The sequence below is a fragment of the Musca autumnalis genome, unplaced genomic scaffold, assembly GCF_047663935.1.
Source record: "Musca autumnalis isolate F117 unplaced genomic scaffold, ASM4766393v1 scaffold_4, whole genome shotgun sequence".
Classification (NCBI taxonomy): domain Eukaryota; kingdom Metazoa; phylum Arthropoda; class Insecta; order Diptera; family Muscidae; genus Musca; species Musca autumnalis.
The window spans coordinates 43,483,362-43,510,335 of record NW_027411977.1 but is presented as its reverse complement, the minus strand read 5'-3'; the positions used below and the strand labels follow the sequence as shown (position 1 = coordinate 43,510,335).

Sequence of the window (26,974 nt, the reverse complement as noted above, 5' to 3'; positions counted from 1 at the left end):
CAAATAAATGACGAAACAGCTATAAATGACGAAAAAGTTGCTAATGTAAATTGGACATAAGGAAAAACGCTTTCCTAGAAAAGTGAAAACTGGTTATATTTCATTATAAAAACGGCAGTAATAAAAGAATATTTTCCTCTTTTTGAATATTTAGTCGAATATAGTTGAAATCACGCGCAAAAGTCGCGAAAATATAGAAATAATAGATTTCATGAAACACATAAGCCAGCCAAAATCAAGGACTGGGAGGGATGTGTGGAAGAAATGTTTCAGTTTTGCAATTATATGTATATAATTGTTCCACAAACATCCCTGAAGGGACAAGGGAGACTTCTCTCATATCAGTGAGTGCCCCCGACTCATATTAGCTCAATGATATGGGACCTACTGTTTATTGTAGAGAAGTTTTACATGGCTGAAATACTCAGGAAATGTCGCCAACATTACTGAGGGGTATTTTGCCACCGCTGAAAATGATTGACTTTGCCTGACCGGGGAATCGGACCCACGACCTTCAGCGTGCAAGGCGGGCGTGCATACCATTACACCACGGTGGCAAATTTTAAAACATATCCACAACTCGATTATGTGGAGAAACCTTGACACTTAATTTATTTTCGCGTTTTTTTTATAAAATGTATAAAATGCTTAAAACAGGTTTTATAAACAAACCCACTTGTTGCAGTTTTAGGCATTTTACTTAATTGGAGTTTACACAAGACAATCTGTCTGCAAATACAACTCTGATTTACCAATGCATTCAAACATTTATATAGTTGCCTCGGCACTGTCTGGTAATTTTCGTAGACAGTAAGGATAAATATTTTTGAATAAAAGAAAATAAAACCATGGTATAAGTAAAGAGGTAGATTTAAATGAAAAAAATCTATAGAACCCTTGTTTTTCTTGAATTCCTAAAACTTCAAAATAAAAGCAACAAGTGGGTTTGTTTACAATGCATTTTTTGAGCATTTTATAAAAAACACGAAAAATGAATGAAGAGTTATACCCTGGTTACACTATTGAAGGTTAACCCACTGGGTTTAATAGATCCAGTGGGTTAATCTTTGCTGGTTACACTTAGCTTTCCGAGGATATAAACTGTCAGCTGTTGTTTGTTTACGTATACATACAAAATAACTAATAAAGTCGTGTTTTACACTTTTACAATTTCTCGTATGAGATATCCTCCCCTCTTTGCTCATATTGGTATATTTTACACACAGGGATACATTTTTGTATCATGGTATCAAGCGTACTTTTTGTTAAAAAAGTGTCTAATGTAAAAAATAAATAATTTTATGATTTTCAAATAACTTTAGATTTATTAACTCCATAAAATCTCATGCGACCAATCGTAAACGTGTAAAACACGACAAACTCTGTTGCAAAAACAGTTGCAACTTTTGGTACTTTTTGAGTAGAGTTGGATTTTTTTGCACAAATACCGAATACAACACTGTATTTTTGGTGGATTTGTGCCGGATTTAAAATAAACCCAGTCGTGAGAGGATTTAATTTTTGTATGGCAAATCTGGTCAGATTTGACCAGATTAAGCAATAAATCCTCATAAAGTGGGTTAACCCGGCAAAAAACTGTAGTGTAACCGCACTATTAAGTTTTCTCCACATAATCGAGTTGTGAATATGATAAACCGATTGTTTCAATGCAAATCTCACCAATTTCTTCCATACAAATGGTTTAAAAACAATTTTAAAAATCATTGAATTCGATTGTTTTTAAAATTGTTTGGCATATTATTCTAACACCACACATACATACACAGTTTGTTTATATTGTTTTGAAGTTTTAGGCATACTTGAATGAAAAAATTTAAATTGACATAAAGCTTTGGCTAACCTTTCTTATTAAACCATGAATAAAACTATTTCAAATAACAAAAAATACTAGATTCGTTCCAGTACTTTTTTAATGATAAAAGTGCCAAAAGAGCAAACTGTCGCAAATGAACCCAAAATACACATTTTTCCAAAATGTACGGGAACGGAAAAATGGCAGAAACGTCAACAAATCTGGAACAAATGTCAAATCCGACATATCAGCCCATCAGAATCCGGCAAACATGTTGCACATTTTTGCTCGCCCAAATTTATCGTGTAAAAATTTTCTAAAGAGAAAGCTACTCAGCGCCATTTTTGTTCGAAGAGAAGTGAACATTTTGCAAATTTTTTTGGTGTACGGGAACGTATTTTGGGCAGAAATGTGCGAAATGTGTTAAATGTCTAAAAACTTTTTAGTTCTGGAACGAAGCTAAAATAGAAATGGATTAAACATTCAAAAATTTTTAAAATACTATAAATTGAAATGTGTAAAAAGATTATTTTCGTTCATAATTGGTCTGTTCCAGTACTGCAAGAATCTACTAATTTTTACTATTTTTTCCGATAACATAAAGGAAAAAATATTATCGTAGTAAAAAATAGTAGCTTCTTGCAGTTTCTGGAGCAGAGCAAATATTAAAAATTGTTTTGCCCATGTCCGGACGCCTACAGTCAACCAAAAAAGTATACATACACCCTATAAATCTCGAGTTTTAAGGGTAAGGAAGCTTTTTTATGAAAATCCAAGTACATAGTTCTATTTCATATCCCTAATAAACAATAGGCCTGTTCGATAACTTCGCAAGTAAAAAGTATTCGCAAGTTCTTGCAAATACTTGCAACACCTGCCAGTCTTCTTTCACTGAACAAGTTTGTTATAGAACAGCATTTTGTAAAAGTTTGTACAAACTTTTAAGTTATCGTACAGACCTAATATTACGTACATCAAAAATATATTCCATAATACGAATAACGGTAAATTTTTTAAAAATTAAAAAATTAGTAGGGAAAACGGTGTGCATACACCTAATGAAATATTAAGATTACCGTAAAATTTATGGAACAAGCAATGCAATTTTTACATTTTATTGCTTTATCGAATGTCTCTGGTTGTCTACGATACATTTTAGACAAAATAGGAACATATTTGTGCTTTAATTGGCGTTATTTAAGGTCAGACTTCGCGTATAGCTCGTTAAGGTGGTCCCTTGCAGATTTCTATGAGTTTTTCAGTCTGGTAGTTTATGAAACCCCAGGAAATACAGTGGGACTAATTATTTTGAGATCCTAGAGCGCTTTGAAGTTGTTCTTTTGGATAATATATGCTCCTGAGCTTCGCTAAATAAGCGAATTCCTGAGTTTTTCATAAATTTTATAGTTGTCACAGCATTCCAGGGGTCAAATTACAAGCAAGAACCTTGGAATTGTCTTGTAATACATTTATGGACCTTAACTCAATCAGAAATGTACAACATTATTATACAAACCCGCTAAAGTTTCCAATGCATCAAAATAAAAGCACCACCAAAGAATGCATGAAATTTGTATGAAATTTACGCTTTTAACTAGTATGCGCTCGTATTATAATCGTTAGGGTCACTTGAAGCGCTATAAATGCCGGATACTTTACATTGCTGATTCAATGGATGCTCGAGGATTGTACCAGACCTTATTACAAGGTAATTCGAAAGCTTCTGCATGTAATTTGCCCCTTGGAATGTTGTGAAAACTATAAAATTTATGAGAAAACTCAGGAATTCGTATATTTAGCGAAGCTCAGGAGCATATATTATCCACAGGAAAAACTTCATAGCGCTCTTGGATCCCAAAATTATTAGTCCCACTGTATTTTCTGGGGTTCCATAAACTACTAGACTGAAAAACTTAAAGAAATCTGCAAGGGTCCGACTTAACGAGCTATACGCGAAGTCTGACATTAAATAACGGCAATTAATCCACAAATATGTTCCTATTTTGTCGAAAATATATCATAGACAACCAGAGACATTCGATAAAACAATAAAATGTAAAAATTGTATTGCTTATTCCATAAATTTTACGGTAATCTTAATATTTCATTGGGTCTATGTACACTTTTTCCCTATTATTTTTTTAATATTTATAGAATTTACCGTTATTCGCATTATGGAATATATTTTTGTCGCCCGTAATATTGTTTATTAGGGATATGAGATAGAACTATGTACTTGGATTTTCATAAAAATGCTTCCTTACCCCTAAAACCCGAGATTTATATGGTGTATGTAGACTTTTTTGGTTGACTGTACGTCACACAGGCAAGTTTTGGGTTTTTGACAATCAATACATGTACTCAACTGTCCTGTCGTGTGTAAACGCAGGGTTATTCCATGGTTTTTCTATTTTCAGGAACAACGGCGTTAAAAACTATTAATGTTCCGCGAACATTTTTTGTTTAGAAGGAGGAAGAAGAGGAATAAAAATTGTGAAAGATAATTAAATTGGAAACGCCATTATCGACCAATGTTACCAGCTGTTCACTGAGTTATTGTGAATGAAATATCTGCAAATATTCTATCTTTAACTAAGACGTATGGCAATAACGTATTGTACACATTAAGGTAAACGCTTCATTCTTTCTTTAATTAAATTAGTATTAATAATAAAATCGATCTGTTATTAACTTTATGAATAAATATTTTCCTATGTGCACACATGCATCGCGTTTAAATCAGACACATTATTTTTGCCACATGCCGTTGTTCGCGCGTCAGTCTTAAAGGGGTAAGATAGTCTAGACATTGTCACCCAATTATTTATTCAGTCAAAATCAATAAAAACACAACACGGGTGGGGATCCAATTAATACCCTGAAAACGGAAAAATAACAATGATTTATACGGATAAAAATATAATTTAACGTAATAAATTCGATTTATAATTGATATAGATACTGAGAAAACGTTCCAAGTGAAAAATAAATCGTAACAAACGTTAAAATAAAAGGCCTAAAAATGTCAAATACTAAGGTGCAATTACGTATGCCACAACAAGATCTCAAGTGCAGGAATGGTTGTGGATATTACGGCTATTATCAATTTGAAGGTTTATGTTCCAAGTGTTTTCGCGAACGTAATGATCAGCGTAAAAGATGTAAGTAAAGTCGTCTAAATCAATAACAGCTGCTAATTGAATAAAAATTTTGTTTTTTTTTTGCAGTGGCCCAGGCCAGAACTGCATCCCCGACAGCGACAACATCCATGGCAACTGTCCAACGTCATGATGGTATAACGGTTTCACCTAGACATCAACAAAAACCATTTGCACAACAACAGCAGCATCAGAAAAAACCTGAAACACCTGTCGAGAATATTAGCAACACCTTGACCAAGAAGAAATCATTGGTGCCATCACTTGTAAAATCTTTGACTTTACAACCCAGTAGTCAAGCATTGAAAAAACAATCACGACAACAACAGCAACGAAGTAAGTTTTGTGGGGTGTTAAGTATATGTATGTATATTTGTGGCCCATAACTTTTGCAAAAGAATATAGACGACACAAGATTTCTTGTTTTTATCAATAGCTGCCAGCCACCAAGACAAACCATTTATTGTAATCAAAGAAATGAGTCTTGAGAAAACAATAATCTGTATACGGAAGTAATGCCGCTTGACACTGGCATTAAGAACATCTAGGCCATGATTGTGTATAGTTGGTGAGGAGTAGAAAAAATAGATATGTAAAAGAGGATTCATTCATAAAATAAGCTACATTTCAATATAGCATTACTTACAGAAAGTGTAGGAATTTAAGAAAGATTTTCCAAAAAGAGTTAGTCATCATACTGTTTTGAGGATACTATATTTATTTACTCCCTTTTTCAGGTCATAATCACAAAGAGTATGTCCCAGACCCAACGGAAGCTCAATTCATATTAAAATTACGTCAATTGCGTATACCCGATGATGGACGGGCTAAATTGAAAAATGAAATACAACGCCTTGATTATGATATACGTTTATATTTACAAAGTAATAACACTAAAAATATCGATGAGCTATCGGAATTGGTGCAAAATGCCTATAGTAAATTTTCCGATTTGGTACACAATGATACTAGTTTTCAAATTGCCACAAATGAAGATCGTGAAATGACCATTGATTTCTTTGAAAAAGTGGTTATGACAAAAAATCATAAGTAAGTTCAAATAAATTTGTATGACAATGAAACCTACTAAAATGCTTTTCTTTTTTTCTGTAGATTCCTTTTTAGTCCTTATTTTACAACGGACGAAGAAAACGATGTAAAAATACAAAAACGAATTCGACAACTAAGTTGGATTACAGCCAAACACTTGGCATGTTGTATAGACGAAGTTAATGCTGAATCTAGGGAATTGGTTTATAATGCAATAACAGGTAAGATGAAGATACACAGTCGTATAAATACGTAGATCTTACGAAAATTAGATTAACAATTTAAGCCAAAATCAAAGCCAATCCCACGTCCGGGGTTTCAACGATGAACCCACTTTCATCTACCGTAAGAGAGCCAACTGATACATATATATTTAGAGAGAACCATACAACCCTTCTAATGTTAGGGTATCGGAAACGATTTTACTGGACATTCATCACTACTCTCTATATACCTGCTTGTATATCGAATTTTTCAGCTGAGACGATGGGACTATTGAGAAAATCACAGAAATCTCCAACCTTACGGGATTAGGTTACCCGTTATATATCACCTGAACAAAAACCACACCCAAAGTCGTCCCCACGTCCATTGGGTCTTCGAACCGACATGAGTTCTACTCTTCCAATGCTACTACAAAAGCCCCCAAAGGAGTAAAGAAGCAGACAATCGAGTTCAAGAGATTAGATTATCTGAAATATCGAAAAATCGTAGTAGAAACAAGAAAAAAAAACATCGAAAAAAATATTGCAGATCTTCAGCCACGTTTATCGCCACCAAGTTGACATTTTTCCGAAGAGATGCCGAAGTTGTTCCAGCCGACAATTTTTCCAGCATTCCGAGGAGATTTGTGCGCCTCATTCTAGCCTAAAAGAAACGCTAATTGATACCAAGCCTTGTTCCCGCACGGGTTTTTCATGCCAATGCTGAAAGAACTGGATAAGCCATGATTCGAATTGCTTGGTATTGACGCCACCAACAACCATGCTATACAGTTAGAGAACGATTGAAGCACCCTCAAACTTAATTGGGGTCGTTCGTTAATCAATTATACAAACAAAAATACCAAATTGCACAGAGTGAAGTCGAAAGTTCCCAAAAGAAGTTTGACATCTCCGAAACCTTTGCTTTATCCTAACTCCTTCAGATGAACCGTTAATCATAGCGATCATGAATACTCACGTAGGGAGCTTCTCACGAGTGAGTTGCAGCTCACTTCTCACGTCTCGACCTATCACAAATGACAAGGGAGGAGCGAAAAAAGTGAAGAGGGGTTCACAAGTTTGAAAATTGAAAATAGTGCCGTATTTTGTGAACCCTTGAAAATATAATTTGCGTTGCCATATCGTTATTTTATTTACAAATAATTTTGCAATAACTAAATTCGTAATTTTTTTATAAAACATTACTTTATTTTAAATTAAATTAATATTTCTAAAACGAAAAATAATTTTTATCAACAATGCACTTTAAAAATACTTGGTAATTGATAAAAAAAATATTAAATGTTTGATATGTGGCAACATCTGTAACAGCTGTTTTTTTTTTTTGTTTTGACAGATACATACATACATATCATGGCAGAACTACCAGGTAGTGGTGTCACACCAGCTGATCGAATATGAAAAGTCAAATCCCTTTATAAAAAAATATTTTTGTTGTAATTACCCCAACAACATAAAGAAAGTTTTGACATAACATATTCAAAATTTTACGATGCCACTACCTGGGTAATTGTGCCATGATACATATGTAAAAACTGTTTATTTACGCCCAAAAATTTCTGCAATTTGCAAAAAAGTGAACAAAAACCGTTTAAAGGTCATTAAATGGCAAAAAGAAATGAAAATGTTTAATATTGCATTTTGAATGATGTGCGAAACGACAAACGCTGAGGAATACAAAGAAAAACCAAGCAAAATTTTGTGGAAGTCGTTCCATGCGATGCCAATATCTCACTGGATCTTTTGTATTAGTTCAAATGAAGTTGTGAAAGATTCCATTTTCAGCATTTGGAAGGAATTTCAAGAATTGTAAATAAATACAATACGTGAAACATCCGATCTTTTCTCCAGTAATAGGACCAATTATATAAACGCTAAGTACAATTCGTGAAATTCGGATCCTATCCAACATTTGAACCAATTTCATGGATTTTAAATACAATTTCTCAATTTTCAAGAAGGTTAAACCTGCAAAAGGCTATAATATAAACATGCCCTTTTTTATGAATTTAATCCTTCCTATTGTGGCTTGTTCGTGGAATATGCATGCCAAGGTGGTGGTTAAGATACCATTCCACTGGGTTATTGAAGATGCCATCCAAAATGATTTGGATCTTTTAGGGGTCACAGTATTGTAAAATGAATGGGCGAAGGTGGTAAAAAGGTGACATATAACTTGCACTCATGCTTGAATAGAATCTTTGGCATCGAATATTTTGCTGGGAACCTTTGCGAACAAAGAACAATACAAAGGCAATTAAGATATGTCACTTATCATCTTGAGTGGCCGCAAAGTTTGGAAGTACCTACAAAAAAATTTTAGAAAGGTGTTGCTCCTGATTGGATCCTCTTCCATTCCTGTTTTCATTATATGATTCTGAACCGCTTCCCATATCTGAAAAATTTTGACCAACTTCAACTCCACCTCCAAATTACGCCAAACTCGATTGAGGTCTTCCTTGCTTCATTGATACTCGGATGAACATGTATAATTGCCAAAAGAATTTCTAATTGTTTTTTTATTTGTTACCTTTAACGTAAAACACAAATAAATACAATTGATTATCATTGCAAAAGATTCGTTTCTTGTCGATTTTTTCTATAAAAAAATCCATAGTTACATTTTTTTGTTCAACTCACCCAAGGCAAATTTATATAAGGTATATGCATGAATTACAACAACTAAAAAATTTACAAAAACAACATTGTTGTTATTGAAAATTAATTGTCAAAAATAAACATTGAATAATAGGGTCGTTCCAAAATTTTTTTCAGGAAAGACATAAATACATTTTGAAAATCCTCTAAAATAGAAAAAATTTGAATCAAAATGTAAATATAAAGCATACAGAACTGTCGTAATTCATTGTTATTGCACGTTTACGGTGAAAAGAATAATTTTATGGTAGCAAATTTCGAAGTTTCAAATTTCATGAGTAGACCCTACTACATTTTGAAAACTAAATTTACAAAAAAAAGTAAGAATACAGCAGGTTGTCACTTCTACCTTGTATAAATATGCCTTGAACTCACCTTGATTTCTGTGGTGAGAGAAAATTGCCTCACATTCTCACTTTTTTGACATTTATGATAGCTACTTTTCTCACGAACGTGAGTTTTGTTCTCCCTTATGATGTTTATAATAAGGGAGGAGGCGAGAGTGAGAAAACTCACGGTGAGATGTTGTTCATGATTGGGCTGAATATTAGTTAAATTTACGTCCGCCTTATCGGTACAAGTAAAGGGACTGCGGATAATGCCAACGAGTGTACTGGTGGGCAGTAAAACTATTCCAACCACAAAATATTCCACCTAGCCCACTGATTCCTGATCGGAACATCGCAAATCCTCTCAATAAAATTGTAGCCACATTTTATTCTTTATTCTGGTCATGAAAAACTTCTCTATTAGTGGTGTCACATTGCCGGACCTCAGCGATTTTTTATTATTTTTTAAACATTTCTTCATTTTGATTTTATTTTCAGAACTTGTTGGCATCGATTCCTTCTATTCACCCCAGGAAAAATTGGAATGTACGATGCGTTGTTGTCGACACATTTTCGAATTGCTCAAACATTCAGTGGGTGGACCAGCAAGTGCCGATGAATTTTTACCAGCTTTAATTTTCGTAGTTCTTAAGGCTAATCCTGTACGTTTACATAGCAATATTAATTTTGTGACACGATTCACAAATGCCTCACGTTTGATGAGTGGCGAGGGAGGTTACTATTTTACAAATTTGGTAAGTTTTTTTTCAACAATTTAATTATTTGTTGAACTACAAACTAATGTGTCTTTTTCTCTGTATTTTCCAGTGTTGTGCCATTTCATTTATTGAAAATCTAACAGCTCAAAGTTTGAGCATGGATCAAGAAGAATTTGATATGTTGATGTCCGGTTCAAAGCCATATAGTACACCATGGGAAAGTGCTTTAATGGCTTGTGAAAGTTTACATTTAATATCGGAGAATATGAAACGCATGGAAATGTTAAATACCCGAAATCAGAATATAAGCAAGGGTATAGCTCAGTTTAATGAGGATTTGAAAGAGTTTCAGGTAAATATTGTGACATATTAGACAAACGGAAGTACATATAATTGAAGAAGGTTAGTTTAACCTTCCAAGGTCTATATGCCCCAAAAAACTAAAGTGAAAATCTCTTATGATGACTAAATCCTATAGTTCCAAATGTCTGCGGCCCTTCATAGCCTACACAAAGCAAATATCATTTATAACGACATATCGGTTTTAGTGACCAATTCCGTCGGTCACTTGAGCGCGATTTCGACTGATCCAATCCCCAAAAACTAGATAAACTACATATGTGCGTGGGCCCCTCAACGTCAGACGAATATTTCCTGCCAAAAAATATAGCAAAAATCATTAATTTATTTTCCTTTCTTTTTGCAGCTTGAAATCACTAGCAAAGTAGAAACCGTTTTGGCCAAAGCACCTCTCACAATTTTGGATATAAAAACACCCGAATTTCTAATACACAAAGCGAGGGCCCATTTGGAAAAAGAATTTGTATCAGACCAAGAACAATTACAACAAATTGCCCGAGTTTTAGGCGGTCACTATCAACATAATTTAATATCTGCAATGGATGCGGCTAGCAACAAATATTCGAACAACTCTCCCGCATCATCCTCGTTACATGAAAAGCAATTAAATTCCAAAGTGTTGCCTTTACCATTAACACCACAACAAGTTGATGCTAACAATTCTCCCAAAAAAGGCATATCAGCCGATGATAGCCTTTTGCAAACATCCACCCAAAGTCATTATCTAAGTGCCACGGATGAAAGTATTTTAAAAATGCCCGGGCGTTTGTCACCCTTGCCGCCAGCAAGTAGCAGTAATCAAGCCAATGCTGACCTCTTGTTTGCCTCACCCATTTTTAATTATACACCATTTGATGAGCAGCATTTGCATAGGCATAATGAAACCAACGATTCCACAGATGATTTGCTACTAACAGCCGAATTTCGTGGTGGTCTTACCAATATTAATTATGATTTTGATCTTAGCGATCACAGTAATGACAACAGTACAGCTGAAGATGTTAAAATTAATTTAGCTGAATTTGATCCACTGGCAGCAGGAGGGACCGGATCATCTGCCATAAATGAAAGGCCAAATTGCCTAACATCAACACCACGTTTACCTTTGGAATTTCCTCATGAAGAACCAATTTCTCAACAGCATCGTGGTAAACATGAAATATCAATTAATTTAGCAGATCCGCCAAGTTTGTTGGATGATTCACCGGCCAATGAATCACGTTTACCATCACCACTCAAGCCCATGGTTACCGATTATCGTGGTTTCTCTTCCTTTGAAATACCATCAATATCATGTAATACGGGTGATTTTAGTTCCCTTAATCATGGCGTAAATAATACGGATTCACAAACAGCATCATCATCAGCTGTGGATAGTCAATACAAATAGCTGATGTTGTGATTGTGTGTGAAGGAAAAGTTGTTACACTTTTGAAATTGTAAAGACTTTAAATATTGGATTGTATCATTTCCTTTTTTAATTTTTTATTCTTAATTTAAATTTGATAATTTAATTTAATTATTTTTTGATAAAATTTTGTATTTAGTAACGAATAATTTTTGTTTTAGTTTTAGCATGTGTATGTTGTTTTTTGTAAAGAAAAAGAAACTAACCTAAGCGTGAAATATAGCGAGAGATTATTTAAAACATACCCCAAAGAATTTTGCGTGTTTAATGTTGAATTGAAAATGCTAACATATGGCAAAGGACAAAGCAAAGATGCTTTGTATTCGTGCATGAAACTAGGGGTTCTTAAATCGGGTTCCATACTACAAATTGCAGTAGTGGGGAAATCGATTTTCCCGCTTTATCATGAATAGTGAAGTTTGTAAAAGTTGCCAAATTATGATAATCATAATATTTAAGAAAAACAAATGGGCCGATTCCGTACAGCGAGGCGAGTCATGTCGCGTCGTCTATCGTTTCTGTGACAAAATTTAAAAAATGCACTACATACAGAGATAGAAAATAATCGTCGATAACAAGTTATTTTTATTTTTTTTTTTTTATTCGTTAGTAAAAATGAACAGCGACAGCTTATTTGTTGTCGCCGGAAAATGAACATTACGGCGACAAAATTTGACAGCGTCAGGCGAATATTGCCGTACGGAATCTAAAAATTGCATTTGGCAACGCGACACGACTCGCCTCGCTGTACGGAATCTCGGATTAATCCACCTCGAGAGGATTTATTTGACATTTGCGCTATGGAATTGACAGGCGAGTCATGTCGCGTCGTCTATCGTCTCTGTGACAAAATTTAAAAAATGCACTACGTACAGCGATAGAAAATAATCGTCGATAACAAGTTATTTTTATTTTTTTTATTTTTATTCGTTAGTAAAAATGTACGGCGACAGCTAATTTGTTGTCGCCGGAAAATGAACATTTCGGCGACAAAATTTGACGACGTCAGGCGATATTGCCATACGGAATCGAAAAATTGCATTTCGCAACGCGACACGACTCGCCTCGCTGTACGGAATCGGCCCATTAAAATACAAACCCACTGGGTTGATCCGGTTTCGTGTAACCGGGTTATAAATTTTATTTGTTGTCATCATTAAAAAAAGTGATCCGTCTTCTTGGAAAAATACAAACACATATAATTAGTAATTTCTTTAACTGTTCTCAGCCTCACGTTTTAAACGTAATTCTTCCTGATGTTTATGGGTTATTTCTAAAAATTTTAAATATTCCATATCGATGTCCACCTCATTCAAATTACTACTAACGGCTTCTAGTTCATCACATTCACTATCTAATTCTTCATAGTATCCATCCAGCGCCTCCTCCCCTTCTTCCTCCTCCGATGATGTTTCATACTCTTTAGCATACAAATCTAATAAAGCAGCTTCATTTGCTGCATTGAGATCCTGTCGAATAATTCCATGCTCCCAGTGTCTGCGTTGTTCACTGTGATATTTGAGAGTGCAATATGTTCTCCACCACAACTTCATACCTTCTGTATAGCCATTTAAACGATTCATGTTGTTATTTTGTAAATGTTGATGATTGTTTCTTGTGGTGGGATTGTTCTTCTTCTGATTGCATTGGCAGTTTCTGTTGGCTGGTTGTTTCTTTTGATTGTCAATCCTTTGCGAGTTCTTGCGTTTTTCCGCTCTTTCCTTTTTTCTTCGTTTTTGATACATTTTTCTCCTGGATGTAGTCTTCATTCAGAGAAATCGATTAAGTTGAATGAATTAATGTTTTTAATTTTAATTATAATGCAATGTTTATGTTTTTTCACGCACGACACAAAACAAAAACAACTGCATCACAAGTTGGTGTTGTCTACCTCTTACAACAGAAAAACGTTAACATAATTTTAATAGAGTTTTCTCAAATGGACGTAGCCGTTTTTATCGGCAATGATAAGTACATTAGGTGTGTTCGTTTACTCAGCAATTTGTACAAAATTGCACAAGTTCAGTGACTTCTTGAAATCGGCTAAAGTCTTTTGTATTGTACTGTAGAGTAAACGAACAACATCCAATAATAATTTGTACAAGATTTGAGTGCACGAACACACATATTTGGTCTGTTCCAGTAGTGCAATAATTTACTAATTTTTCCTATTTTTTTCGATAACATAAAGGACAAAATGTTATCGTAGTAAAAAATAGTAGTTTCTTGCAGGTTCTGGAACAGAGCAATTATTAGTATGTGGATATAGCTTGTTTATATGTAACCGGATTTAACAACCCACTGGGTTTCAAATGTCAATTCCATTGCGTATTGGTCAAATAAATCCACATAAAGAAGGCTAACAAGGGTAAAAAGCTATAATATAAACATGGCATAAGCGGACAAGACATTAGCTGTGTCTTTTTACGTGATAATTATTACTGATGTTACAGATTTTGACATTTGTATAAAGGAAAAGTTGCTGAAAAAAATGTTTCAGCAACATTTAGTAAGTAAAAAGACACACCTTTTGAGATTCGTTGAAGCAGAACTTCGAGTGCACATTTGGAGAAATCTACATACCTTTTCGAAATACGTTTTTGTTTTTAGTTCCAGGCCACACTAAGAGTAATTTCACTTAAAATTTGACATGAAAGTAAAAGAAAATATGACATTTTATACATTTATTTCGATGTACATTAGGGACATATATTTTTTGAGAAAAAAAATATATTATTCGGAAAAAACCATTTCCCAGAAAGACTTCTTCATATCAATGATATGTAACCTCCTCCAAGTTCGAACGATAAGCCGCGCAGTAAATCCCCGCTTGTAGAGGCGATACAAAGTTTGTTAATATGTGAGGTATTTTGTTAAAATTTAAAAAAATAAAGCCCTAATAAACATGTGCTTCTTTGATTTCTAAAACAAAACATTGAAACAGCTTCTCCTTTTTCTATGAATTTCCAGCGACACCAAACTTTTCTGCAGGAATTCTACTTTCTGCGAGAATTTATGCATTTAGTGCAATGATGTGGAAACATAAAAATTGAAAATGTAACGAATTTTCATTCATGTTTTGCAAAATATTCAACCAATGTGAAAAATTATTAGTTTTTTAAATTCCAATAATTTATAGACATTTCCTTCTTTTGTTTACAAATACAACTGGCAGTAACGTTACAAACAAAAACAAATTCCTTTGTGGTTGTTGTTCGAGTTGTATTTGTTGTAGTATTTACTTTACCTTATATACATATGTCCTACCATGGTTTCAATGCAAAGCTGACAAATTTCTTCCATACAAATGTTCTAAAATCAATTTTAAAAATATATGAATTTGATTGTTTTTAAAATTGTTTGGCATCCCAATAGAAAGTGTCTTCAAGACAACATTGATGACTCGTGCACGACATTTCCAATTCGTTCACGACTCTTTGCAGACAGCCCTTTGGGATCGTTGACGACTTTTTCACACAAGTGTCCCAATATTCATGCACGACAACTTGGGCGACATGGTAAGCGAAGCTGTCGTCGACGACGACTTCGAAGACAAAAACCCTACTTTTCGTTAACGATCCTTTTGCAGACAATGTCTTGTAATTTGTCGCCAACGACCCTCCTAAAGAAAATTTTATTTACATACATAAATATGTTTTTAACATTTTTTATTTTATTAACATACAAAATATAACATTTTTGTACATATAAAATATACTACATAATATAAAAGCGTTTCCGCGGCAGTGTGGTCTATAATCCAGAACGTCCCAAGACTCCATTTAACAACAACTCCTAGAACAGCAAGACCTTTTAGGCAAATTCTGCAAATAATAAAACATGCGCAATCTTGTGATGTATGAATATATGTATGTATGTCATATATATACTTACCTTTAATTGTTTCCGCGATCGCGTTCCACTATAATAGACTCCAAATTAAAAATTTTAATTCTATGTTGATTGCTTCATCCTGTGTTAAAGAAAAAACAAAATCATTGTTTTAAGTTCATATGTACGTCAGTCTATTTCTATTTCTCACTTACCTCCACCTGTTTAGAAAAATGTCGCGAATTTTTATTTCAAACTGCAATGTTTGACCGATTTCAGTCGTATTGAAATATTAACAATTCCTAGATATGTGTACAAATATGTCATAGCATATTTTGTTTGATTATTTTTGTTTTTTTTTTTTCTGGTGACACATTGCAAGAAATTGTCATGTATCATGTCGTGCACGACATTTTCGGAAATGTCATCAACGAATCGTTGACGAAAATGTCATCGAAGACTGGAGTTTCTATTGGGATATTACTCATACAGCACACACACATACACAGATTGTGTATATTATTTTGACGTTTTAGGAACATGCCATGCCAATAGTAAGTTCATATTTACGAAATCGAGTGGATTTCAACTGTAAATTCCTTTGTGTGTACGTCAAATGAAATTTAATCCGAAATCCACTGGATTTCTTTTGACGTTTAAGCAATGGAGTTGACAGTTGAAATCGAGTGGATTTCGTAAATGTAAACCAAGCACAAAAACGTTTCGAGTAGAATTGACCTTATATGCTGTTTATATTAGAGCTTTTTGCAGGGTTAACCTTCTTTATAAGGATTTGTTTGAAATATAAGCAATGGAATTGACATTTAAAACCCAGTCGGTTTGTTAAATCCGGTTATATATAAACGGGGTATTATCGACATAAAACACGCTTTTATCGACACTATTTCATGCAACGAAATTTTAGTAACTTGTGCTAAAAACCGCTGTAATGACAACACTAGTGTCACATTCATTCACCGCTGCCATTCACAATAGTTGGGCAACCAAAACAAAACACAAAATTGTCATTTAGTCTGTGTGTTGTTCCCATCAGATTCATCGCCAGATCTCGATTTATTTTTCGGTTTGTTGTTTTGTACAAAAAAGACACAAAAGAAACATATACGGGTAGAAGCTATTGGCAAAGATAAATGTTAAAATTTTAATTAGAAAATACGCAGTAAACGATTTCGCAGACACATAGCACACATAGCAGGAAGATGGTTGCTGTTAATGGAGATGAAGGGTAAGCAGGAAATGCAAATGGAATATAATATACACCATCCGCCCAACAAAGGGACTTGAACTGGAAGTAGTCAAGTACAAAGACCAAACATCACCTTTGATTTACCATCCTATTGTCTCAGCTTCCCAAAGAACATCATATCCAAAAAGAAGGATGATGTCTTGAAGTCTTGTTTTTCCTTGTTGTGCATCAGTGTCGCCTGTGTTATGCAATGCTATTATATTTTTTGGAGTCTAAATGCGTTATGGTTCTATTTGTTTCAATGGTGCTAATTGTTGTTGGAAATTCAAATGCACAATTTACCAAATTTTATTTGTTTGGGTTGCTATCAATAAATAAATATAATCAGTTATCAGCTGGTTGGCGTTTCATTCGTTTGTCGCATTACGTTTTTTATGTAGCTACTGTTCTCCTTACCTACCCCCCACAACATGGTATAGACGACATATCCACAAACCATGCAAATATTGTGATTTATTCTCTTTTCCTCTCTGCGAAAACTCAAGCAAGTACCCACCGGTGCGGGTGGGTGATGGAATGCTATAATGGGTGAATCTCTGTTAAATTTACTTCATGTAGGTACCTACCTATCTCTTCAGATTATGTACATGTTCATTGAAGCATATACATATATGAACGTAAAGTATATCTTTAGAGAGCGGAAAAAATATAACTGACCTTGAACTCTAAACAATGTGACGAGATATTCATTACCCTCCTCCTCTGTATATCTTCTTGTTCTTCATAAATGTGATTGCTTTCACTTGTGTTACTTGATATTCTATTAATACATTTGTTTTTGTTTTCTTTTCTTAATTTTGCAGTACTAAAGTGCCCACATTTCACATAATACGTGAGGTATATGACAGTTCCAATGCTCATCAACGTTTTGAGGCCGAGCTCGATAAGGCCCTGGAGGCAAAAGTTGATTATATTATTATAGAACCACCAAGGTTGGGCGATGAAACTGGTCGTTGGATATCTGTGGGTAATTGTTTACACAAAACAGCTGTTGTCTCGGGCTTGGCATCGTTGCTCACATCTATGATATGGCCTAATCGTCCTGTCATAGCTGGACCCATATGTGCTGTATCGTTATTCTGTTCCGGCTTGTATACAGTATCGTGGAATTACGACCCTTGCTGCCAGTATCAGGTATTAGTAGAAAAGCAGAGTTTACTTATTTTATTAATCTATTTGATTTTGATTTTTTCCATATCAACTTTGGTTTTCTTTGGGAGTTGCCTAACATGAAATAACTTTTGCTGATCATGTATCGGGTTCAGTGGAAATCGTTTGAAAATCTAAACCTTCTAAAACACATTGCTGAAGACCCTTGGGTCCTCATCTATACTAGAAGAAGACCCTTGGGTCTTCATCTATACTAGAAGAAGACCCTTGGGTCTTCATCTATACTAGAAGAAGACCCTTGGGTCTTCATCTATACTAGAAGAAGACCCTTGGGTCTTCATCTATACTAGAAGAAGACCCTTGGGTCTTCATCTATACTAGAAGAAGACCCTTGGGTCTTCATCTATACTAGAAGAAGACCCTTGGGTCTTCATCTATACTAGAAGAAGACCCTTGGGTCTTCATCTATACTAGAAGAAGACCCTTGGGTCTTCATCTATACTAGAAGAAGACCCTTGGGTCTTCATCTATACTAGAAGAAGACCCTTGGGTCTTCATCTATACTAGAAGAAGACCCTTGGGTCTTCATCTATACTAGAAGAAGACCCTTGGGTCTTCATCTATACTAGAAGAAGACCCTTGGGTCTTCATCTATACTAGAAGAAGACCCTTGGGTCTTCATCTATACTAGAAGAAGACCCTTGGGTCTTCATCTATACTAGAAGAAGACCCTTGGGTCTTCATCTATACTAGAAGAAGACCCTTGGGTCTTCATCTATACTAGAAGAAGACCCTTGGGTCTTCATCTATACTAGAAGAAGACCCTTGGGTCTTCATCTATACTAGAAGAAGACCCTTGGGTCTTCATCTATACTTGAAGAAGACCCTTGGGTCTTCATCTATACTAGAAGAAGACCCTTGGGTCTTCATCTATACTAGAAGAAGACCCTTCGATACTAGAAAAAGACCCTTGGGTCTTCATCTATACTAAAAAAAGACCCTTGGGTCTTCATCTATACTAGAAGAAGACCCGTGGGTCTTCATCTATACTAGAAGAAGACCCGTGGGTCTTCATCTATACTAGAAGAAGACCCGTGGGTCTTCATCTATACTAGAAGACCCGTGGGTCTTCATCTATACTAGAAGACCCGTGGGTCTTCATTTGTACTAGAAGAAGACCCGTGGGTCTTCATCTATACTAGAAGAAGACCCGTGGGTCTTCATCTATACTAGAAGAAGACCCGTGGGTCTTCATCTATACTAGAAGAAGACCCGTGGGTCTTCATCTATACTAGAAGAAGACCCGTGGGTCTTCATCTATACTAGAAGAAGACCCGTGGGTCTTCATCTATACTAGAAGAAGGCCGTTGGGTCTTCATCTATACTAGAAGAAGACCCGTGGGTCTTCATCAATACTAGAAGAAGACCCGTGGGTCTTCATCAATACTAGAAGAAGACCCTTGGGTCTTCATCTATACTAGAAGAAGACCCTTGGGTCTTCATCAATACTAGAAGAAGACCCTTGGGTCTTCATCAATACTAGAAGAAGACCCTTGGGTCTTCATCTATACTAGAAGAAGACCCTTGGGTCTTCATCTATACTAGAAGAAGACCCTTGGGTCTTCATCTATACTAGAAGAAGACCCTTGGGTCTTCATCTATACTAGAAGAAGACCCTTGGGTCTTCATCTATACTAGAAGAAGACCCTTGGGTCTTCATCTATACTAGAAGAAGACCCTTGGGTCTTCATCTATACTAGAAGAAGACCCTTGGGTCTTCATCTATACTAGAAGAAGACCCTTGGGTCTTCATCTATACTAGAAGAAGACCCTTGGGTCTTCATCAATACTAGAAGAAGACCCTTGGGTCTTCATCTATACTAGAAGAAGACCCTTGGGTCTTCATCTATACTAGAAGAAGACCCTTGGGTCTTCATCTATACTAGAAGAAGACCCTTGGGTCTTCATCTATACTAGAAGAAGACCCTTGGGTCTTCATCTATACTAGAAGAAGACCCTTGGGTCTTCATCTATACTAGAAGAAGACCCTTTGACCCTTGGGTCTCCATCTATACTAGAAGAAGACCCTTGGGTCTTCATCTATACTAGAAGAAGACCCTTGGGTCTTCATCTATACTAGAAGAAGACCCTTGGGTCTTCATCTATACTAGAAGAAGACCCTTGGGTCTTCATCTATACTAGAAGAAGACCCTTGGGTCTTCATCTATACTAGAAGAAGACCCTTGGGTCTTCATCTATACTAGAAGAAGACCCTTGGGTCTTCATCTATACTAGAAGAAGACCCTTGGGTCTTCATCTATACTAGAAGAAGACCCTTGGGTCTTCATCTATACTAGAAGAAGACCCTTGGGTCTTCATCTATACTAGAAGAAGACCCTTGGGTCTAGAAGAAGACCCTTGGGTCTTCATCTATACTAGAAGAAGACCCTTGGGTCTTCATCTATACTAGAAGAAGACCCTTGGGTCTTCATCTATACTAGAAGAAGACCCTTGGGTCTTCATCTATACTAGAAGAAGACCCTTGGGTCTTCATCTATACTAGAAGAAGACCCTTGAGTCTTCATCTATACTAGAAGAAGAACCTTGGGTCTTCATCTATACTAGAAGAAGACCCTTGGGTCTTCATCTATACTAGAAGAAGACCCTTGGGTCTTCATCTATACTAGAAGAAGACCCTTGGGTCTTCATCTATACTAGAAGAAGACCCTTGGGTCTTCATCTATACTAGAAGAAGACCCTTGGGTCTTCATCTATACTAGAAGAAGACCCTTGGGTCTTCATCTATACTAGAAGAAGACCCTTGGGTCTTCATCTATACTAGAAGAAGACCCTTGGGTCTTCATCTATACTAGAAGAAGACCCTTGGGTCTTCATCTATACTAGAAGAAGACCCTTGGGTCTTCATCTATACTAGAAGAAGACCCTTGGGTCTTCATCTATACTAGAAGAAGACCCTTGGGTCTTCATCTATACTAGAAGAAGACCCTTGGGTCTTCATCTATACTAGAAGAAGACCCTTGGGTCTTCATCTATACTAGAAGAAGACCCTTGGGTCTTCATCTATACTAGAAGAAGACCCTTGGGTCTTCATCTATACTAGAAGAAGACCCTTGGGTCTTCATCTATACTAGAAGAAGACCCTTGGGTCTTCATCTATACTAGAAGAAGACCCTTGGGTCTTCATCTATACTAGAAGAAGACCCTTGGGTCTTCATCTATACTAGAAGAAGACCCTTGGGTCTTCATCTATACTAGAAGAAGACCCTTGGGTCTTCATCTATACTAGAAGTAGACCCTTGGGTCTTCATCTATACTAGAAGAAGACCCTTGGGTCTTCATCTATACTAGAAGACCCTTGGGTCTCATCTATACTAGAAGAAAACCCTTGGGTCATTATTCTAGAAGAAAACCCTTGGCTCTTCATCTATACTAGAAAAATACTCTTCGGTCTTAATGTATACTAGAAGAAGACCCTTGGGATACTGGAAGAAGACTCCTTGAGCCATCATCTAAACTAGATGCCAAGTGTAGATATTCCTTCAAGAGACAGAGCTACCGCCTGTAAATCTAATGTGACCACTTTGTTTCCTTACACCCTTAGTTATGGAGGGTATTTGTAATAAGATTAGGACACCGAGTTCCGACAGTATAGAACATCAAAATATTGGGTATTATATGTTTTAATCTCCTTAACTCTGCTGAGTGTGTCACTTATGTTACCTGTAAAGTTGACACAAGGAAAAAAGTGTTCAAAGTGCTAATGCTACAGAAAGGGAGCAGAGCTAAATTGAAGTTTTAATCAGGTTATTGTTTAAGTGTGAATGAAGTATGCCCTTTGGGTCATAATCTTAAACCTTAGTAAGGATTCGTAAAATTGATTTTAATTTTATGACTCTCTCCGTGTATTTGAAACAGTAACTAATTTTTAATTCTCTTCTTTCAGCAGGTTGAAAACGACGAAGAAGTTTTAAATAAACTGCCCATTGCTGATGTCTCATCTCCTGTGATCTTGGGCTATGAACCCAACACCAAAACCAAATATTTACATCGTAGTGTTACCCTGCTCTCAGCTGCATTTTGTGCTTGGCAAATTTGGCGGTCTTATAAGTAGTGCGGCCTAGCGAAATAGTACATAGAAAGCAAAACTTTGCAAAAAATCCAGCAGCAACAATTTATAATTATAAACAACAAAAACGAGCTCATCTCTTTGAAAACAAACGAAACAACAGCAGCAATAATTCTTCTCTGCACATTTTGTCTAGTAAAGCGCAGCAGCAGTAAAAACAAACCTTAAGTTTTTTTGTGTGTAAAATACTGTTTAAGGGCCAATACCGAAATATCTCAGTTTTATTTTATTTTATACATTACTTATATAAAGACCTTTTATTTAAAAGAAAAATATTTTATTTATAAAACATATTTTTTGCAAAGAAAAGTAAACAGACAAATACAAAGGAAGTAAATAACGGAAATATGAAAACAAGGGTTATACAAATACGCCAGTAAAGTTTGACAAATTGTGTAAAGCTTGAAATGGTCAAATGGTCGTTTACAATTTTGTGGACATTTTTAAATGCATTTTATAATTTATACATTAAAAGTTAATTTATATATTAAATGTTATTTACTAATTTTCGAATTTTGAGTGTTTTTGTTGTAGTTTTCATTTTTTGAGTAAGTGCGATGTCTGTTGTCATGTGCAAATCTGCCTATCAGCTTCCAAAATCGTAACACAGAATCTATAGGTTTGTCAATTCCAAAGTATTTTACAAAAACTAGTTTTTGGCATGTATGTAAATCTGTTTTAAGGCAATTGTATAGTTTACCAAATATTTAAGAAGAATTTAGTTTTTTTTTTTTTTTTGATGAAACCAAATGTTTTGGCATGTTTTCTCTTACACAAGGGTTTTAGTTTTGTATACACAATAATTTCCTTAAATTATTTATGAAAAAATACGTTTTATTTTGCGTCGCTTTTGGTGTGTATTATTTGAATTTATTTTCTTTTTGATTTCTGTGCACACGAAGAGTTTTCTTTGTTTTTTTTTTTTTTTTTGTTGAAAATGTAAGAATAGCTTCTGTTTATACTCGTTTTTTTAGAATATTGTGTGTTTCAGGAACATAATTTTTAGGCAATTTTGTATTAGTTGTATAAACGTAAAAGAAACTCACTCAAAATTGTTAATAATATGTAAAATAAATCTAAAGTGAAAAATCAATAATAAAAATATCTAAACAAGACAATGTGGTAACAAAGACATTTAATTTCATCACTAAAAATTACTTCCTACGAGTATTGCAAGAAGGTTTAAGGACAGCCTTCAAGCATGTGGTATAGGAAACATTATGCAGAGGGTTCCAGCAGAAATCAAAACATTTGATTGCATCTTCCTGTAATTTCGAACCCACAAACTGCTGGGTATATGTCTGTCGGCGATACTATCATACTATTATACTATTTTCTGATGCAATTGAAATTTTATTAATTATTCTTATACGCATTGATTGAGATATTAATATGACAATGTGTTTTGAATTAAATATAAACATAAAAAAACATACATTAAACTTAAGGTGTTAATTTCAAATAGCTACGTTTAGCATTAGGTTTATGGTTTTGTAGCTCAATTGCAATCATATGGTTCATTTGGCGCTGCGGTTATGTGGTTAGATATACATACATTTGAATTATGATATGAGGTGATAGAAATGGCCCATTAATGTAGGAGGTACGTTTAAAATGGCATTTAGATCTTTATATTATTACTAGCTAGCTGGCCCGCTGTTTGGAATTTCCGTGTAATCCTTGGTAATCTATCTACATATTTATCTAATACTAGCAGACCCCGGTCCGCGTTGCTGACCCGTCAATATGAGTTTTAATGACAAATTTTTATGGACTTTAGGGTTGACAATTCAAAAATACGTATTTTCTACCTCGCTTCTTCAAAAAATCAAATTTATCACGTTGTGATAGATGGAAGACATGCATCAAGTGTGTTGGAGGTGCAAACATAGACTCGGACCACTACCTTGTTGCAGCAAAGGTTCGTACCAGATTAAACGTAGCAAACAAAGTGCCAACAGACACAACACGGAAGTTTGACTTCGGTAAGCTGCAATCACAACAGATAGCCACAGCATATTCCACTCAACTGGCCCAACTGCTTGATCAAAGCACTCCTCGTCCCGATAACATATCAGGACAATGGCAAAACATTGCCTACTCCATGCAAACAGCCGCAAAATCAGTACTTGGATACTAGAGACCTTCACCAAGGAATTTATGGTATGATCAGGAGTGTCACCGAAGAGAAAAATGCGGCATATAGGGCTACTTTACAATCCGTAGCAACGCGTAGCGCACGATAGATGTATCGTGAGAAAATGAGAGAGGAGAAACGTCTTTTTCGCAGGAAAAAGAGAGAGATGGAAAAGCGGGAGTGTGAACAAATCGATATGTACAGGAGACAGAATGAAGTCGGAAAATTCTACCAAAGAGTGAAACATCAAACTGATGGCTTTGGAACTGGCACATCCTCCTGTAGAGACCAGCAAGGTAATCTGGTAACTGATACAGATAGTGTGCTAAGGATATGGAAGGAGCATTTTTCCAAACTGTTGGTATCCAATAGTAGCGAAGTCGACGAAGATACCACAGATCCAATCCCAAAAGTTGGTATAGAATGTATACCGCCCGGCCAAGATGAGGTAAAAACAGCAATAAACCGGCTGAACCGGCAGCAGGAGCTTATGGCCTACCAGCCGAGCTGTTTAAAACCGAAGGCGACACGCTGATAAGGTGTATGCATCAGCTAGTTAGCTCCATCTGGCAGGAAGAACGCGTACCCGACGATTGGAACCTGAGCATCCTGTGTCCCGTCCATAAGAAAGGAGATAAGACTTTATGCTCCAACTACAGGGGCATAAGTCTTCTCCCTATCGCATACAAGATAGTGTCAGGGATATTGTGCGAACGACTAAAGCCCATGGTCAACGAAATAATTGGACCATACCAATGCGGCTTTAGACCTGGCAAGTCCACCATTGACCAGATATTTACCCTGCGCCAAATCGTAGAGAAGACACAAGAGATGCAGATCGACACCTGCCACCTTTTTGTCGATTATAAAGCAGCCTTCGACAGCCCGCTACGTTCAAAGGTATTCCAAGCAATGTCTGAATTTGGTATCCCCGCAAAGCTCATTCGGCTTTGTAAAATGACTCTGATACAAGATCTTCAGTTAAAATAGGAAAGAACCTCTCCGAGGAGTTTTGTACCAAAAGAGGTTTCAGGCAAGGAGACAGCCTATCGTGTGACCTTTTCAACATCCTGTTAGAAAAGGTTATACGAGAGGCAAACGTCAAAAGAAGTGGCACAATCTACACCAATAGCCACATGTTACTTGCTTATGCTGATGATATAGACATCATGGGCCGATCAGTAAAAGAAGTAACAGATACCTTTATGAAGGTCGAAGGCGAGAAGACCAAGCTGAAGGTGTCGACGCGCAATGCGTCCATTGAGATCGGACCAACTGTTGAAGTTGGTTCCTATAATTTTGAGGTAGTAAAAGACTTCGTATAGCTCGGCACCGCCGTAAACACAACAAACGACATCAGTTGTGAAATAAAAAGAAGAATTGTATTGGCCAACAGATGCTACTTTGGCTTAAGTATGCACTTTAAAAACAAAGCCACAACTTGTCAAACAAAAATAACGCTTTACAAAGCACTGGTTCCGAAGCCTGGGTACTTGCGCAAGCAGATAAGGCAGTGCTTGGCGTGTTTGAGAGCAAAATTCTTCGAAAGATCTACTAACCAATCGGCGTTGACGGTGAATATAGACGTCGTCTGAACCACGAGCTGTATCTGCTATACAACGACATCAATATTGTTAAACGTATCGAGATGCAGCGACTGCGTTTGCTAGGCCATATCATAGGAATGAGCGATGATGAACCCGCTAAAAAGGCGTATAAATACGGACCGCTTGGTGGTGCACGCAGAATAGATGGCGCAAACAAGTGGATGAAGAGATGACAAGGCACGGTATTCCAGAAAGCGAAGCGAACATAGAGAATTGAAGATCTTTTCTTAGTTTGGTCTATGGAATAAATGTTCTGTAATGGGCCACCTAAGTTTTGGAAAATAATGTATTGAAAAGAGTAGGCGTTATCATCAGTTTTCAAGATATAACATATGTAAAACAGTGTGCGTGGTCCGGTTCGGCGTGGTCCATTGTCTCCTAAACTAATGCTAAAACCGATATAATCATAAGTTTGGTTTATACATATAGCGTTTAAGAGAAATATACATAACAACGGTAAGCATTGAGCTTTTGCTGCAAATTTGATGCAAATCGCTTCAGTTGTATTGGAAATACAACATTTTAAAAAACAGGCGTGGTCTGTTGTACATTGTAGATTAATCCGAAAATTTTTAAACCGATACATGCCTAATGTAATGACAGACCTAATTTTAGGAAAATCGGTTCAGTACTTTTTGCAGAATAACTTTTAATTGCAAATTTATATTGAAATGAAAATTGGAAAAAGTGGGCGCGATAAAATTTTGTTTCCATATTATTCTCTGAAAAATTCAGGAAAATCGGTGCAATAGTTTTGATGATGATATTAGATGTAACATATTTAAAAAAATGGTTAAATCTTTGTGTCCTAAAAAAGTAGGTAAGGTAGGAGACACAACCACAATTGTTTCGCAAATTAATTTCCAAACCGATACATTCGTAATTATTGTAAATATTGAATTTTTTTAAAATAGGGTACAGGGGAAGTTCCCCGCCCATCCGAAACTAAGTTTGTAGCCTATTTTTACCAAGATGGCCATCCCTGTGTATTCGCTGACAATTTCAGAAAAATCGGTTAAGTAGTTTTTGTGGAAAAGATAAACATTACAAATTGAAAAAAATGGGCGTAATATTGGGCTTGTTCAGATATTTTTTCATAAAACCCCAAGTCGAGTTTTGACGAACATTTCACAAAGAATTATCCAAATCGGTCCAG

The 26,974-nt window shown here is 35.7% G+C and overlaps 3 protein-coding genes and 1 long non-coding RNA gene across 4 annotated transcripts; 2 read left to right on the top strand and 2 right to left on the bottom strand.

Annotated features, from left to right (window-relative positions):
• Window positions 1-4,593: 4,593 nt before the first annotated feature.
• Window positions 4,594-11,970, top strand: Rabex-5 (Rabaptin-5-associated exchange factor for Rab5). Its single transcript, XM_073986490.1, has 7 exons — window positions 4,594-4,974; window positions 5,041-5,307; window positions 5,709-6,021; window positions 6,085-6,242; window positions 9,731-9,987; window positions 10,061-10,303; window positions 10,658-11,970. The coding sequence occupies exons 1-7, from the start codon at window positions 4,836-4,838 to the stop codon at window positions 11,699-11,701; spliced, it is 2,421 nt and encodes an 806-aa protein (XP_073842591.1). The 5' UTR covers window positions 4,594-4,835; the 3' UTR covers window positions 11,702-11,970.
• Window positions 11,971-12,803: 833 nt separating this feature from the next.
• Window positions 12,804-13,601, bottom strand: LOC141403696 (uncharacterized). The gene has a single exon (XM_073986491.1). It carries the CDS (start codon window positions 13,486-13,488, stop codon window positions 12,934-12,936), a length of 555 nt encoding a protein of 184 aa, XP_073842592.1. The 5' UTR covers window positions 13,489-13,601; the 3' UTR covers window positions 12,804-12,933.
• A 1,778-nt stretch (window positions 13,602-15,379) lies between these two features.
• On the bottom strand, window positions 15,380-15,906 carry LOC141401232 (uncharacterized). Its single transcript, XR_012412293.1, has 3 exons — window positions 15,766-15,906; window positions 15,614-15,692; window positions 15,380-15,543 (listed from the first exon to the last, which is right to left on the bottom strand). It is a non-coding gene; the product is annotated as an uncharacterized lncRNA (long non-coding RNA).
• A 601-nt stretch (window positions 15,907-16,507) lies between these two features.
• Window positions 16,508-23,204, top strand: Pmi (Transmembrane protein Pmi). The gene is made up of 3 exons (XM_073981801.1): window positions 16,508-16,796; window positions 17,621-17,951; window positions 21,892-23,204. Exons 1-3 carry the CDS (start codon window positions 16,771-16,773, stop codon window positions 22,057-22,059), a joined length of 525 nt encoding a protein of 174 aa, XP_073837902.1. The 5' UTR covers window positions 16,508-16,770; the 3' UTR covers window positions 22,060-23,204.
• Window positions 23,205-26,974: the final 3,770 nt, after the last annotated feature.